This window comes from Vigna radiata, chromosome 8 (assembly GCF_000741045.1).
Source record: "Vigna radiata var. radiata cultivar VC1973A chromosome 8, Vradiata_ver6, whole genome shotgun sequence".
Classification (NCBI taxonomy): domain Eukaryota; kingdom Viridiplantae; phylum Streptophyta; class Magnoliopsida; order Fabales; family Fabaceae; genus Vigna; species Vigna radiata.
In genome coordinates this window covers 34,853,130-34,868,237 of record NC_028358.1, presented here as the reverse complement: position 1 = coordinate 34,868,237, position 15,108 = coordinate 34,853,130, and the positions used below count along the sequence as shown (strand labels likewise).

The 15,108-nt window shown below is 29.6% G+C and overlaps 2 protein-coding genes across 3 annotated transcripts; both read right to left on the bottom strand.

Moving 5' to 3' along the window:
* Window positions 1–909: 909 nt before the first annotated feature.
* On the bottom strand, window positions 910–5,081 carry LOC106769826 (peroxisomal membrane protein PMP22). 2 transcript variants are annotated; one of them, XM_014655600.2, is made up of 8 exons: window positions 5,060–5,081; window positions 4,735–4,865; window positions 4,475–4,573; window positions 4,091–4,192; window positions 3,860–3,935; window positions 2,585–2,655; window positions 2,418–2,503; window positions 910–1,187 (listed from the first exon to the last, which is right to left on the bottom strand). In XM_014655600.2, exons 2-8 carry the CDS (start codon window positions 4,804–4,806, stop codon window positions 1,136–1,138), a joined length of 558 nt encoding a protein of 185 aa, XP_014511086.1. In that variant the 5' UTR covers window positions 4,807–4,865; window positions 5,060–5,081; the 3' UTR covers window positions 910–1,135. The 2 variants fall into 2 exon arrangements, with proteins under 2 accessions (XP_014511086.1, XP_014511085.1); XM_014655599.2 differs by having other exon boundaries at window positions 4,975–5,062.
* A 4,243-nt stretch (window positions 5,082–9,324) lies between these two features.
* Window positions 9,325–10,317, bottom strand: LOC106770575 (cell number regulator 9-like). The gene is made up of 4 exons (XM_014656375.2): window positions 10,073–10,317; window positions 9,928–9,999; window positions 9,628–9,837; window positions 9,325–9,530 (listed from the first exon to the last, which is right to left on the bottom strand). Exons 1-4 carry the CDS (start codon window positions 10,146–10,148, stop codon window positions 9,475–9,477), a joined length of 414 nt encoding a protein of 137 aa, XP_014511861.1. The 5' UTR covers window positions 10,149–10,317; the 3' UTR covers window positions 9,325–9,474.
* Between the last annotated feature and the right edge of the window lie 4,791 nt (window positions 10,318–15,108).

Here is a 15,108-nt window from a genome sequence, read left to right as displayed (position 1 = left end):
GTTGTCTTAGATCCTAGTTCTTAATGTGGGTTTTACTTGTTAATTAATCAAGAGATTGATAGTTAATAGGTAAAAGCTAGGCTCTTTGACCTAAGGGATTAGGGCTAGAATAATTTTGTGAATTGACTTTAATAATTTGATGGAGAAGAGATGAAATTAGGTAAACACAATAGTGAAATAGATGAAAACTAACCTTGACAATGTCATTTCATATCATTTCTAGTCTATTACATTTCTAAGTGCTTTCAAAACAACAAAGTTGCAATTAACTAATATTACACGAGTCTGTTGGAAAACAATATTTGATCTTACCATTTTATATTGCTTAAACGATTCGATACACTTGTCCAAAAGTTAACACCAACACATATGTGGTATCATAAGTTAAATTTTGTCTAAATCTATAATCGAAAAGATGTATTTTGTTTTTTTTTTTTTTCAAATTTTCACCGTAAAATTTTAGATAGTACGAATTACTTTTCGTCATAACATAGGCCTTTTCCAATCTAGATCAAGCAAAACTTAGATATTTCATGAGATATCTATTGGATTTATGTTCTTTTTCTCTTAAATAAAATAAAGTTAAATTTAGTTTTTTAAAGTGCATTTTAAATCAATATAATAAAATTTCGTTATCTTTATTTCAGGTATCATATTTAGAAGTTGAAGGGCTCGCCACCTAAAGTAATTAATCCAAATAACCTCTTTCTCTCTTAAAAGCAAAATTAGACATCATTCTTAGAAAAAAAAAAAGATGATAAGTATTCTTAGTCATAAAATCAGTTTTATTTTTTAAAATCGGTTCAAGTCACCATAAAATTAATTTTATAAACACAAAAACCAAACAAATCTATTCCTGAATTAATGCTATCAAGCAAAAGTATATTTAAAAAATGAGCTTGGAGTAGATGGTTTTTTAAAATCATATGATTATAATTGATGTCGATAAGAAGTAACATCACATTTATCAATAGTGCGACTGAAAGCTCAACTCAACTGTGATGACAGCCAACGGAAATTAAAAAGAATAGTCTAATGTGGCAAACAAACTTCCGTGAATGCTCCCATGGTAGATTTTTCATCCCACTTTACATTGGAAGCAGGCAGAAAATTACCCAAAAGTATGAAATTTGTCCTACGCATTCTTAATTGCAACAGACCTTGCTTTCAGATTCAGAAAGATTCCCCTGATGTAAGAAAGTAAATCAGAGGCCCATTAATTGCCAAGAAATTCATGGAAGGTATCACAATAATTGATTTATCAAACTTAAAGCTTGGAAGAAACTATTATGCACTTCAACCTTGTGCTAAAATCAAAATCTTAGCGACTTGGTAAAACATACTGACATAACTTAATCCGTTTCAAGCCATCTGACCATAGTGCCTAAATCTTTACAATATTTTAGAGAACGTCTGTTTAGAAAAAAATAGTTTAATCTACACAAACAAAGAAACAAATTACAACAATATATTATACCTGGTTTCATTTACTAGGTGTTATGTCAAATTACATAGTTAGGATCGATCACTCTGTTACGAAAAGGTTAACCAGTCCATACAAAGCTTAGAGTTTCCTATAACAAACGCTCTCCTTGAGAAACCAGCACCTGGCGGCTTGGAAAATTCGGGACTTCCCCAATGATAGGAATAGGTTCCTCCAAGGTTTGAACTCGAAACATCGAGTTTATAACCTGACTCTGATACCATTGTTACGAAAAGGTTAACTCCTCCATACAAGGCCCAGAATTTCCTATAACACATTCCTCATCCAAGGTATTATTTGTTTTGAAATCTGTATTCTCGGCGTATCAAAACATAAGCCCTAGTCAAGGTCTACGGGAAAATGACTATTCTCGTTATGGGCCTACAGTGAGAGTTAATGTTTCAATTCCAAATCCGTCGGACTGACATTATTAGAGTCAATCACCCTCGTCTGAGATATGTCCTCTTTGCCTATATATTACTATTAATATATGAATATTTATATCAATAAATATATTTCAAAATATCTTCTAACCATGTTAGGTTAGTGAAGTATTATGTATCTTGTTGGACCGCATTATTCAGCATATCTATTGGGTCTTCAATGTACATTAGGCATAAGACTTTAGCTAAGATGGTAGGTCTTGCAAATTACTAAGTCACAGTATGATGGTTGATGGCAGAATTAATACAATAGGTAATTTGTCCGCTTTAAATATACCCTCTCCTATGACCTACTTATAAAGTCAAAACTGAACCTGCTTCTAAGAGTAAAATATAATTTCATTGAGTTCACATCACTCCACAGGAACCTTCTGTAATTTACAATGCAATGCATACCTATCATAGTATAATTAACTCATGATGCTGATTCATTAATTTTTAGAACAAATGAGAGATGCCATGCAAATAATAAGTTAAAAGATGTAGCTCACCAGCAAGCAGCAACAAAGCTGTGAAATACAACACGGAGCTGCAAAGGCATATACTGGTAATTCACCCAACCAACTACCGGCCAAAACTGCAAGTAAAACCAAATAACTTCAAAAAACTAACTCTTCAAACCCATGAGCTGAATAGAAGACTGTTTTCATTGCCATACCTTCCATGCAGTCAATTGAACAGAAGGATAATCCTTTTTAACTTTGTTTGTGACTGTACTCCAAGGTCTTCCTGCAAACCAGTTAATTACAATGCAATGCAGATAAATCTGTCAGGATACTTTATTCACAGGTTGTATTAATCATGTAATACTGTCTGTATTGTCTATAAATTACAAAGTCTTTCAAAAGCTTATTTTGTCATTCTTAAGTCAGGTCTTCAAAATGTATTAGAACACTTAACAATAACTGAAAAGCTGCCTTAGGTTTAGTACATGAAGAAAATCAAAGAAATATGAGGTGTATTTCAGAAAAGCTTAAATGTTATCTATCACTCAATGTGTAAAATCTCTTAAATCTTGAAATTTTGTTTGTGATTTCTTCTTCATTGCAACTTTCCAGACTCTCCACCCTCTTGGTTTGATCAAATCATTTCTATGGGAGTTCTATGTGATTCACATAGTTGAGAACAAGTACCTGTTGTAGATCGTAACTCAGACACATGCAAGTAGCCCTATATTGAACTCCTCCAAGTTATCCAACACAAAAATTCATATAGACGGGATAATTTAGGAATATAAAAAGTTCGTTGTTAGACTCCTTTGTATACTCCAAAGGTAGGAACATCAAAAAGACTGTTAGACCTTATTTTATTTATTTACTTATTTTGCTAATTATAGTTCACCGATGTCATATTAGTCAAGGGGTGTTTGATAAAACTGAAAAGTTTTGCACTGAATTTGTTTCCTTTGAAATGCTAAAACTGCACCAAAAGAAATTACTAACATTCTTGTCAAGAAAAACACCCGACATCATTTATCATGTAAAGAATTAAATGATTAAATAACTGTTGCAGAACACATTTAGCACATCCCATGGGTTGAAATTCATTATCGGTGTTATGCCAGGAAATATAAGAATACAGTGAGGAGACTCATTTTAAAGTACCACATTCTAGTGCAATACACCAAATTGACATACAAATACTAACTTCAGCACTACATCAGTGACAGGATCAAAGTTAAGAATTAAGCAACGACAAGCGACCAATTTCTTGCATTGGCATAATAATCATGATAAACACAAGAAAGCAGGTATTTAAGGAAGAGTGAAACAATTGAATGGTTTCTGTTTTGAGTAGGGAGGTGAGATGCAGAGCAGACAAGACATTAACAGCAAAAGTTGGCATTAAGGTTTAATGTAAATGTTTTCAAAATTAATTTGTGTAAACTAAGGTATAACATAAAAATGAGAACATATTTTATCAATGAGAATACCTTCTATAACCAAGCCATAGTACATCATGAAAAAGAAGTTGTTCCATGGGGAACTGGTTATCTGTTCAAGGATCACCTATTCATAGAGGAATTTCATTCACTGGAGAATTAGTTAAAGCCTTGTAGCATGACTATAAACATTATAGAACCTAACACAATACAAAATAATGTCCCTACAAGTGAAAGGACCAGAGAAGAGACCAAGGGATAACAACAAAGGGCTCACAATACCTTCTTAGCAACGGTGTCATTGCCTTTCTGCCCCTTAAAAATTTTATCCATCAATTTGTGGAGAAAATGTCCAAAGGGTCCCGAGTAGGCAAAACCATAGAGCTGCAAAAAAAAAAAAAAAAATTGATTTCAGATATGCTCAGTCCTTAAAAATTTCTCTACAAACTTTAATTTCTGCCTCATCTTCGGTGACACAGGGTGTTTGTTTTCTTATATGATCACTGAATGAGAGTTCTGAAAAGGTTGATGGTAACGACGATATTCTAGTTAGCTCCATGGAAAATACCAAAGATTTTCAGAAAATCTGATAAAGATACTGTACAAATTGAAAATGAAATTGAAACAGTGATTTAGGAGAAACATGGTTAAGGAAAATGGACATACCATGAAAAGAAGCAGCCTTCTGAACTGAAGTTTCTTGGCCCCAGATATCTTCTGTGCAACTGCATCACTAAAACCAGCCAAAACTGCTGCGGTAATTGCCTAACAACCGACAAGGTTTTTTTAGCAATCCCATTAGTCTCTTAAAACCCATAAGGAAAAATAAATGAGAAAACAATTTCTTTGAATCAAACCCAATTGTTTATTCTCTTTTAAATGAAAATAAGAAAAAAGAGAAGAGTGTGAAAAGAGAGATTTGAAACCTTGGTTCTGAGGGGATGGTGCTGAAGCTGGTGAAGATATTTCTTGAAAACATGGTTGACTTTGTCAGACATGGTGGTTGATGAAGCCCGGATCTTGTGTATTTTTACTTTGTGATAGTTTTACTCGTATCCTTTGAAAGAAGGAAGAAGATGGAGAGTGAGCAGAAACATAGAAAACATAGAAAGGGTAACGAAAGTAACAGAGGTTAGGTGGCAAAAGCAAATGGAGGTACTACACACGAATCACACGATTCACACAAAGCATGGCATTGCAGAAGGTTGTTAACGTATTCATGACAAGACTAGACCAAAATCGAAAGTGTACCTTCCCAGAAATTCTTACATTTTAATTAGCCATTAATTAATTAATTAAAACCTACCCTAAACATTTCAAAATAGTAGCAGAAAACAACGAAAGATAAAGGAATCTCTTGGTTCCGCTGGAGAGGCATTTAGCCATGTTTATGGTAATTTTGCAAGCGTGGAACCCTGTCTTGATTGGATCCAATTGATCCCGTAGATTTCATAATCCAAATCATACTAATTCGATTTGTATTCATATGATTAATTACTTTTTAAAAAAAACAAAAAAAACAAATGGGATACTGTGAAATATGACTCGGTGAGTAATCCGATTGAGTTGAGGAATTAATGATTAGAAAGGTGATAGTTTGACGAACTCAAAATTTTAAATAAAATTCATAAATGTAATTCATAACTCAACAAATTTACCAGTTGTAAATATTGATAATATATGAAAAAGAAATCTTTAAGAGATATTTGTATATAATAATTTCCAAATAATCCACTTCTAGTATTTACATATACTGTACTATTGTGTTTAATTTATTTTCATTATATTTTTCAGGGTATCATTTACATAATATTTCTAAATGACTTAATTTGATCACGTACTTTAACTAAAAAAATTAATCATACCTCTATAACTGTAATTTAGACAAATCTAAATATTTTAAAATTAAATAATTAATCTTTAGAATATAAAATAGTTTTAAGATTAAATATATTTTTCTTTTCTATACTATTATGAAATATTCTGTTATGTTCCTAAACTAAATTATAAAATATTTACGTAAAATAAATGTAAAACATTATTTTCAATCAAAATTTATATATAATAAACAATATTTCATAATGAACTAAATATGTATTTTATCTCTTAATTTTTAGTGAAAAAGAAAAGGGTTAAATATGTTTTTAGTTCTAAGAGCGATTTTGGTTTTAGTCTCTCTTTCAAACTAAAGTACAATTTAGTCAAAACTCTGGTTTTAGTACTTTTTACCAAATTTTTTTAACAGAGTTTTCTAAAGTTAAAGGACTAAATTGTACTTTAGTTTGAAAGAGAGACTAAAACCAAAATCGCTCCAAAGTATAAGAACTAAAAACATATTTAACCCAAAAGAAAATTAGTCTCTTTTCGAAACTCAAAATGTGTAGATTTAATCATTTTAATAGAATTTGTTTAAGTTTAATAAAAATGTTTCAAACACGTTTTTCAACTCACATTGAAATGGAGATGTGTAAACAACTCAAAATAAACCTGAAAAAAATTGATTAAAATGACTAAATCCACACAGTTTTAAAAATAAGAGATTAAATTGATCCAAAATTTCGAAGAAAGACTAATTTCAAGTTAAGAAATCAAAAAGATATTTAACCATAAATTAAAATATAATTTACGCATGCTATTGAAAATAATATTTTATACTAATTTTCATAAAATGAAATAACTAAATATTTTAAAATATAATTTAATAACTAACACAAATATTTTATAATAATTTAAAAAAAGAATATTTTTAGACTTCATTCATATTAAGGGGTTTGGTACGTCATCACCTAACTTTATTGCTGGTTTTTGTTGCAATATTATAAATTTTAGAGAGATTGTTGAAGGTCATTTATCGTGTTGATTTTATCTACAAGGAGAACCACATTATTGTTTTGACGAAAGGGATTTAACCTTCGAAGATTCACGAAATGAAAAAAGAGGAAATTTTGTAATTGGAAGAACACGTTCAATCACAGCGGTTTGATATACCAAATTGCGATGTATGCAAGTGAAGTTAGTTTGTTAATTCATTTTTTTTTTCTTGTGCAATGTTAAGTGCGTTTAGGGTTATGATTTGTTTGAATTTGAGTCTTGATTTAAAAAGTAGGGTTCAAAATAGGGTTTAATGTCGCCTTTCAATATATGGGTAAGTTAAAAAAAAAAGGGAGTGAAATACCTTGGTGAAAAAATACATACAGTTAAAGGAATTAATTTTGGTTGATGATCATACTTTGAAGTGTTGGATATAATTAAAAAGTTCAAATATGGTGGTGATGTCAAACTTTGAAGAAAGGGTTCAAAACAAAGGTTATATAATAATATGATACTATTTAGTGATGATAGGGAAACCATATACTTAAGCTAACTACGTAGTGATTAATAAAGAAGATGTTGATATCCTAAAAATGTTATGCCTAAATCAAGAAAAAGACTTGATAAGAAAGTGAAAAAAAGGTGGGAATTGAATTTTTGTATGGGTAAGGGGGCTAAGGGTGTGTTTACTTGAGGGTAATTGAGGAGAGTAATTGAGTAGATTTGAGAGGATTTGAGGGTGATTTTTTTTGTGTTTATTTGAGTGGATTTGAAGGTGATTGAGAGTGGATTTGAGGGTGAAGTTTGTGAGAATTAGNGTAGGATTTGATTGATGTGACAGTTTTAAAAAATTTGTTTAATTGGTAGAAATTGAAGATTACCAAAATACCCCTAAGTATTAAAGTAATATAAAATGATATTTGTTAATGTTATATTTAATTGTAAAAATATTTATAAAGAGTAAAAAATTAAAAATAATAATTAAAATTAATTTTTAAAAAGAAAAAAATTATAATTTAATAAAATGAATTTATTTTTAAATGTATAAAATTAAAAAAAAATAAAAAAACTTAAAAGAAACTATAAATTAATACATGCTATAAATAAATAAAAACTTAAAAAAAATACCCGTTTCAAACAAACGAGATGAAAAATACTCCATTTAAATGATTACACTTGCAACAAATTGTAAAATAAAAGAAGGGTAAAAATGATATTTTATATCAATCTCCTGCAAATTTCTTGTCATCCGCGGGTGATGAATTAAACCTACATCCCGCTAATCTCCGCAATTCCTTCCCTTCAAATCACTGGAAGTGAACATCACTATTTTCTAATTCATTGCTCGCCATTCTTCATAAACAGTAAATTCAGTGCATGTAAACACAGTCTAAGTTTTAGGTTACTTAGGGGTTCAAAATGAAAAAGTTTATTGTTGATCTAACTAACCATAAGTAGAATTATTATTTTTGAGATTTGATGGATATACATGTAGCCTATTACAAGAGATGGAAATTGTAATAAAAATATTATATTAAATTTTAAGTTATCTTTTTAAATACTTTAAAAATATTAAATATTTTTTATTGTTTATTGATATGTAGTATCACCTCGTCAATCATAAAAATGATTGACCATCTGAAAACTAATCTAAGCAATCAATGAGAAGTTAATGAAAATAATTGTCATTTATTTTAAATTAATAGGAATAATGTTATTTATTGGTGATTAACGAGTCAGATCTAATGGTAACCTCATTGTAATATTTATAAATATTAGACAGGTAATTTAATTCTAATTACTAATCTTAGATTATTACGCAAATTTGGAGTGTCTTTCCCCACTGCTAAGACAAGGAGAAGAGAGAGAAAAATACAATTGGATGAATGATGGAAGAAATAACTCTTGAATGTTTTAAGTTAGGAATCTCAATCCTCCTATGTTTTAATCACATTATATATACTTTATGAAATTTGATAAAATACATCCTTGTGTGATTTTTGAAAATATATTTTATTATAATTTTGATTTAACGCTGTCACTTTCATTTTCTTGTTACTTGAAAAATCAATATAAAATATTGTCAAAATTTTGTAAAAAGTAATATTTATTAAAATTTACATAGTAATAAAATATAAAAAAGATTTTGATTATTTAAGTAAATGTTAATGTTTAAATATAGTTTTTGTATCAATTAGCTAAACCGATGTTTTTTGCACTATAATATAATTGGTTAAATTTATTTGTAATTACAAGTTGGAATACAAACTGGTCACTTTTAAAAAGAAGGTATAAGGCGTTACATTAATTATGATAAAAATGTATATAATATGTGCCCTTACAAGCATATTAAAACTTTATTGAAAGACATATTACGTCGAAATAGTCATTGTAATACGTGATACACGTTACATCGATTACCCAAAAAAGTTGATCCAATATATCCTTGAATAAAACTTTATTTAATTTACAAAAACACAAATTATATTAAATTATATTAAGCTTAATCATAATCATCTTAATATTCTTTTTATTTTAAATTGATTTAATAACCTATATAAAACATCATCAAACTTGTTACATAGATTTTTATATTAAATTTAAAAGTGATATATATATATAACCTTGATGATAGATATGGTTAGTGGATGGAATAAAATAGACGAAAACGCTTTCTAATAAAAGATTATTCAACATGCATGTGATAATATTGATGAAAATATTCTTCATCCTTCACGTTTTGTTTTTAATGTTTATGTATTTAAGCATTTGCATAAGATTGGGTGTATTATTACTTCAATGCACATCAGTGTTGATGATACGAAATTTAATGAATAGTGATTGGGGGAGATGGATCATCTAGACATGGACGGTGGCATTTGAGGAGGTGCATTTGGTGGCCCAATCCAACCTGCATATACTTTGCTTAATGAACCCCCAATTTTCAAAGTTTTCTAATCCTAGCAATAACTTAATGAAAGATAATAAAAGAAATACTTAATAAATACCTTTGGAAGGGTCAAAACCTCTTGCTTTTAGCTCAGCATGTTCTTGGCATAAGGCACATGGATCGCAGCAGCAAGTAACACAGCAATCGCAACAAGGTTCTGCTGGCAACCCAAACTTTGCTCTCAGTTTCTCTCTGTAAAGGCACGAGTACACCCAGTTGCATGCTACCACCATAAGTAACCCATACGCACACCCTTGTCCAACGCAAGCTATTCATTCTCACGTTCAAAAACACACTGTATTACATTTTGATATTACAAATAATCAATATATATATAGTAAAATAGCAATGATCTTACAACTTCGTTCTTCATCCACAATTTCTGCAATTTGGCCAAAGGTGATGCACGGTAGACAGCAAGTTACAAAACCTGCACAATCAATTACGGAGCAATGTAAGAAAGGAATATGTTTGAAAGAAGAAAGAAATTAAGATGATGTTACATGTTAGAGGCTGTTCTCCACAGGCACAGAATTCAGCTGACCATTTGGGAGGGGTAGAATGACGACGGCCTGTCATGTTAGAGGTTCAAACAAAATGTCTGAGATGCACATATTTGTGGGTCAGTTGTTTATATAAAGGTCGAAAAACTATTTTGGGAAACATCGACTTCATCAAATGGTTCATGCACTTGTCTTTAGGCATAAACATGAAATTAATTATTACATGCCGGACTCCTTCAGACAGACCAATGCCAACTTATTTCCTTAATCATTTCTCTTGTCGGTTTTAAAAACTTCATTCTGCCGTCTTGGTGATTGGTGGTAATTATCCTCGGACCTCATCCAATCGCAACATATTCTACATTAGATAATTTAATAATTTTTCTTGCAAAAATGAATTTTGGTTTTAGAAGTGATTTTAATATTACATAACTCTGAAGTTCCTTTTACATAAAAAAATGTTTTCAATTTGTAAAATCCAAAAAAAAAAAAATCAGATTTTTACAATAAAAAGTAACTATTTTTCACAAAAAAAAAAAAAAACCTTTTAAATTGATGTAGTAGAATCTGAACAATTCTTCTATGATTGGAGCATGGGCGGCAATAAGGGAATATGGTAGTTTTTGTCTTTTAGACACTCCTAGGTGGATTCATCACTGAAAAAACTTTTTTTAACAATATTTTTTTTAATAATTTTTTGACAATGTATATGTGGTAGTTTGTGATTAGTCTATTTTAAATATTTTTTAAACATAAATTCAAATAGACCAATAAAATGATGACACGTGTCCCGTTATAAAAAAAGTTGTCAAAAAAAAGTGTGCCTTACACTTCTATAATTTTTTTAATTATTAAAAAAAATACCCTTTTCTACTTTTACTCTTTATCTTTTTTAACTTTGTCTCAAAATCCTAATTTTTTACCTTCTTATTTACTCATCCTCAGACCACACCCCCACCTCCACGCTCTTACTTTTTCTCTCCCTCTCTTATTTCCCTCTTCTTCTTTCTCTAATTTTCCATCTTCCTTTTTTTCCCAATTTTTGATTTTCGTCAAGGTTTGTTCTCTTCTCCTTTTCATGGTTTGTGTTGGTGATTGGTGGTGGATTTGTACTGCTGCTTGATTCATGGTGGATTCGTGGTACTGTGAGGTTTAACGCTTCCTTTGTTGTTGTCTATGATTCAGGTTGGTGATTTTATATGCCCTCTCTTAAGAAGAAGAGAAGTGTAAAAAACTGCAACGAATATAAAACATCCATTGAGTCTTCAATGAATCTTGATATGTAATGCTCAATGAATGTCCTGTGTATCCGTTGAAGCCTTTCAACGTTTTGGGTGTTTTTTTTTATATTTTAGTTTATTAATTTATTGCTTTTTAATTTAAATCATAGTTTTTAAATTAATTCAATTTAATTATAGTTACGTAATTTATATTTGTTAATTTATATTTTTTTAAATTATAGTTTTTATAAATTATAGTTTTTAAATTAATTCAATTTATATTTTTTTTAAATTATTTATAATTAGTTACGTAGTTATAATTAATTCAATTTAATTTTATTTAATGAATTAATGATTATACTGTTCATATAATTATAATTAGTTGAAATTTTATTTCAAAATCCGTTCCGTTTAAGTGTACTACGCGAATTGGTCCACAACTAAAGGAACTCAATGGCCCAGCACTATATCTTCTTATAATACGGCAGTTTATTACTGCACTTCCATTATTTTTTCCTTATTTTGTCTTGTTTTAATTGTAGGATCTAAAAGTTAAAAATATCTTCAAATTACATAATTTGGAAGCTATTTTTCTAACAAAAAAAATCAAATTACATGATTTAAGTCAAAAATAATTTTCAAATTTTACAATTTGTAAGTTAAATAACTTCTAACCCAGCATCTATTTTTTTTAAAAAGAAAAAAGACTTTTAAGTCAAAAAGTGATTTTTAAGTTCAAGAGTAAAACGCAAAAAAAAATAAAAAATTACGAGATGCAAGAAAAAAAGATATGCAGCGCAGGAAGAAACTGTCCTGAATTAGACCTTGATTGGATCGGTAGATGTGAATCGAAATATTTAGACTCAAAATGAGTGGGCTTCTTATTGCATCTCACTTTTTTTTTTTTATTCCAAATCTTAGTGTAGTACCCATTATAACTTGGATATTATATATAAATTATTAAATTAATTAGTTAAGTGATAAATACTGCTTACTATTGTTATTGCTATATTTTCTTCTTCAAGCATCCTAAGTCATTTTCACATGACTCTCCAACGGCGTTTTTCTTCTTTAATCTTCTTCTTCCTTCATTAACGTTCTTTTTCTTCAATACATTTTATTTTTGTTGGTTTTGATTAAAGCAGATAAGCATATATTTACTTCATTCTTCTTGATTTATATTGTTTTTCGAGTTTTTGGGTCGGATTTCGTAATTATTTATCATTTTTCATCTTTTACTAAATTTTGAAATTCAGAAAGAAAAAATGGTTATTAGATTTCAAAATCCGATTTACTAATTTCATAGATTTGGAAATATGGTTTTGGAGTCAAATTTTGAAATCTAATTTTGTAATCTCCCAAATTATCTGATTTTGTAATCTCTCAATTTCAAAATTGGTTTTGGAATCTTTCGGATTTTGGAATCTGGTTTTGTAATTTATCGGATTTCGAAACTTGGTTTTCACATTTTGAAATTTGATGTTGTAATTTTCAGGATTTCAATTTTTTTATTTCATGTGTTATGATTTTCTTAATTTTTTTTTAATTTTAAGTGTGTTTTATTTTATGAATTTGCTGTTGATCTTCATTTTAGTTAATATTATTTAACAAGTAAGGTTTTTTTTATGTTGATATCATGTTGTAGGTGGTTAGAATGTTAGTATTTAAGATGAAAGATCATCCTTTTAAGTTTTATGAAATCACAAGCAAATGAAAGCATCATGTTATATTTATCTTTTTTTATAAATGAAATGTGCAAGGAAAATTACACAAATAACTTTACAACTGATCAGATTTTCTTACACGTGAAGAGTTAATTCAATGGATTCAAGGAATTTCTTTTCATCTTGGTTTTGTTGTTGTCAGTATAAGATCTGATAAATCTAATGGTCAATATAAGAGAAGACATGTGTATTGCTCGGATGTGAAAAAGATGGAAAGTACATGAAATACAAATCTAATCTCCAACTTGGTATATCCAGCATAAGAAAATGTTATCCTTTTAAATTGAGAGGCAAACAAAATGATAATAGAGAGGCGTGTGTATTGAAGGTAATATGTAGATATCATAACAATGACTTATTAAAGACTTTAGTTGGTCACCCTTTTACTAGGAAGTTAAAATCCAATGAACATTTGTTACTTGTTGGTATGACTAAGAGTCAAGTGAAGTATGTAAACATTCTCCTTAACCTCAAAGAAAATAATGAGTATAATGTGATAACAACTAATCAATTATATATTAAATAATGCAGTGTACACTTACAAATGATCATTTAGAGGTTCCAAAACTGAATTACAGTAGCTAATGATGTTGTTAAAACATGATAAATGCATCCACTATAGTACCTGTGTAGACATATCTAAAGTGGTAGGTGATTTCTTTGTGACACATCTTGATATAGTAAAATTGTTGAATGCATTTATTGATTTCTTTATGGATAACATTTGCAAAACCAATAAATATAGATTGTCATTACTTGAGATAGTTGGTGTTGTGACACCCGAGCACTGACGAGGGCGGGGAGTGATCGCGGGTGCAAGAGGCATGGACAAGGAGCAGCTCCTGGCAGGCTTCCAGTGGAAGGGGCACATGGAAGAATCGAACGCTTCTAGTGAAAGAGGCACATGGAAGAATCGAACATACACTAGAATGAGAGGGATCTAGAGACTGTATAGGTATGAAACTATATGGTTGAAAGGATAGCTTAAAGGAATTAATTTAGCTACTCATATCAACAAGTGCATTTGCTTTTCGTAGCCTAATCCATAAGAACTCCATGATTATGCGTGCTTAGCCTGGAGTAATTTAGAGATAGGTGACCTTCTGGGAAGTTTTCCCAGAAAATGTGGGAGTGAGGACAAAACACATTGGAAAGCCTTGTGTTGAGGTGTGGGGCAGTCAATATTCCTTGTAAGTTGCTGGGGCGCTACACGTGTGACATCAAAATAGTTAACTTTCTCAATTGCTATTCTTATTGAGGGTGGTCTTAAAGTCATTATTAGACAGAGACATAGCTTTGGTTTATGTCATTAACATTGTATTTCCTGAACGTTATCAATTCCTATGTTGTTTCCACATTTAGAAAAAATGTGCAAGTTAAATGCAAAATGCTATTGAATTTTGTTGAGGCAGGAAATGCTATCATGTAAGCATGAGAAAATGTCACAAACTGTGAATATTGGTCAAGCTTTAGTAATGACGATCGTTTTCATAATGAATGTAATTCATGACTTTTATTATTTGAATATGTCAATATATCATGAATAATTTTTTATAAAAAATATTTTGTGAAGGTGTGGACAAACAAAATAATGTATTTAAGAAACACAATATAAACATGTACGTTTGCGTCTATCTTTTTAGTTGTTTTTGTTAAATGTTCTTCAATATAATTGATTGCATTATCAAGGTCGAGTATGCTCATCGAAGTCTAAAGAAAATATTTCAAAATTCAGTTCTAGATTTTTTGAAACTTCGAATATGATTCTAAATTTTCAAAAACTGGATTTCAAAATTCGTTTTTATGGATTCTTAAATTTTAAAATCTAATTTTGGAATTTTAGAAATCAAATTTTAGATTTTCTTTTCATCGAATTTCAAAATCTAATTATTTTGTTTACTGAATTTTGAAATTTAATTATGCATTGAGTATTTTGGTTTTCCAAATTTTAAAATCCAGTTTTTGTGAGTGCAAATGAGACAAAAGAGGTGTAAGCGAAGGATGAGGTGCAAATCCTGACAGTGCTAAAGGGTCTCAAATAGGATTTTAAACCCTAGTCAAAATCAAAGCTTAAAAATAACTAAGGATAATT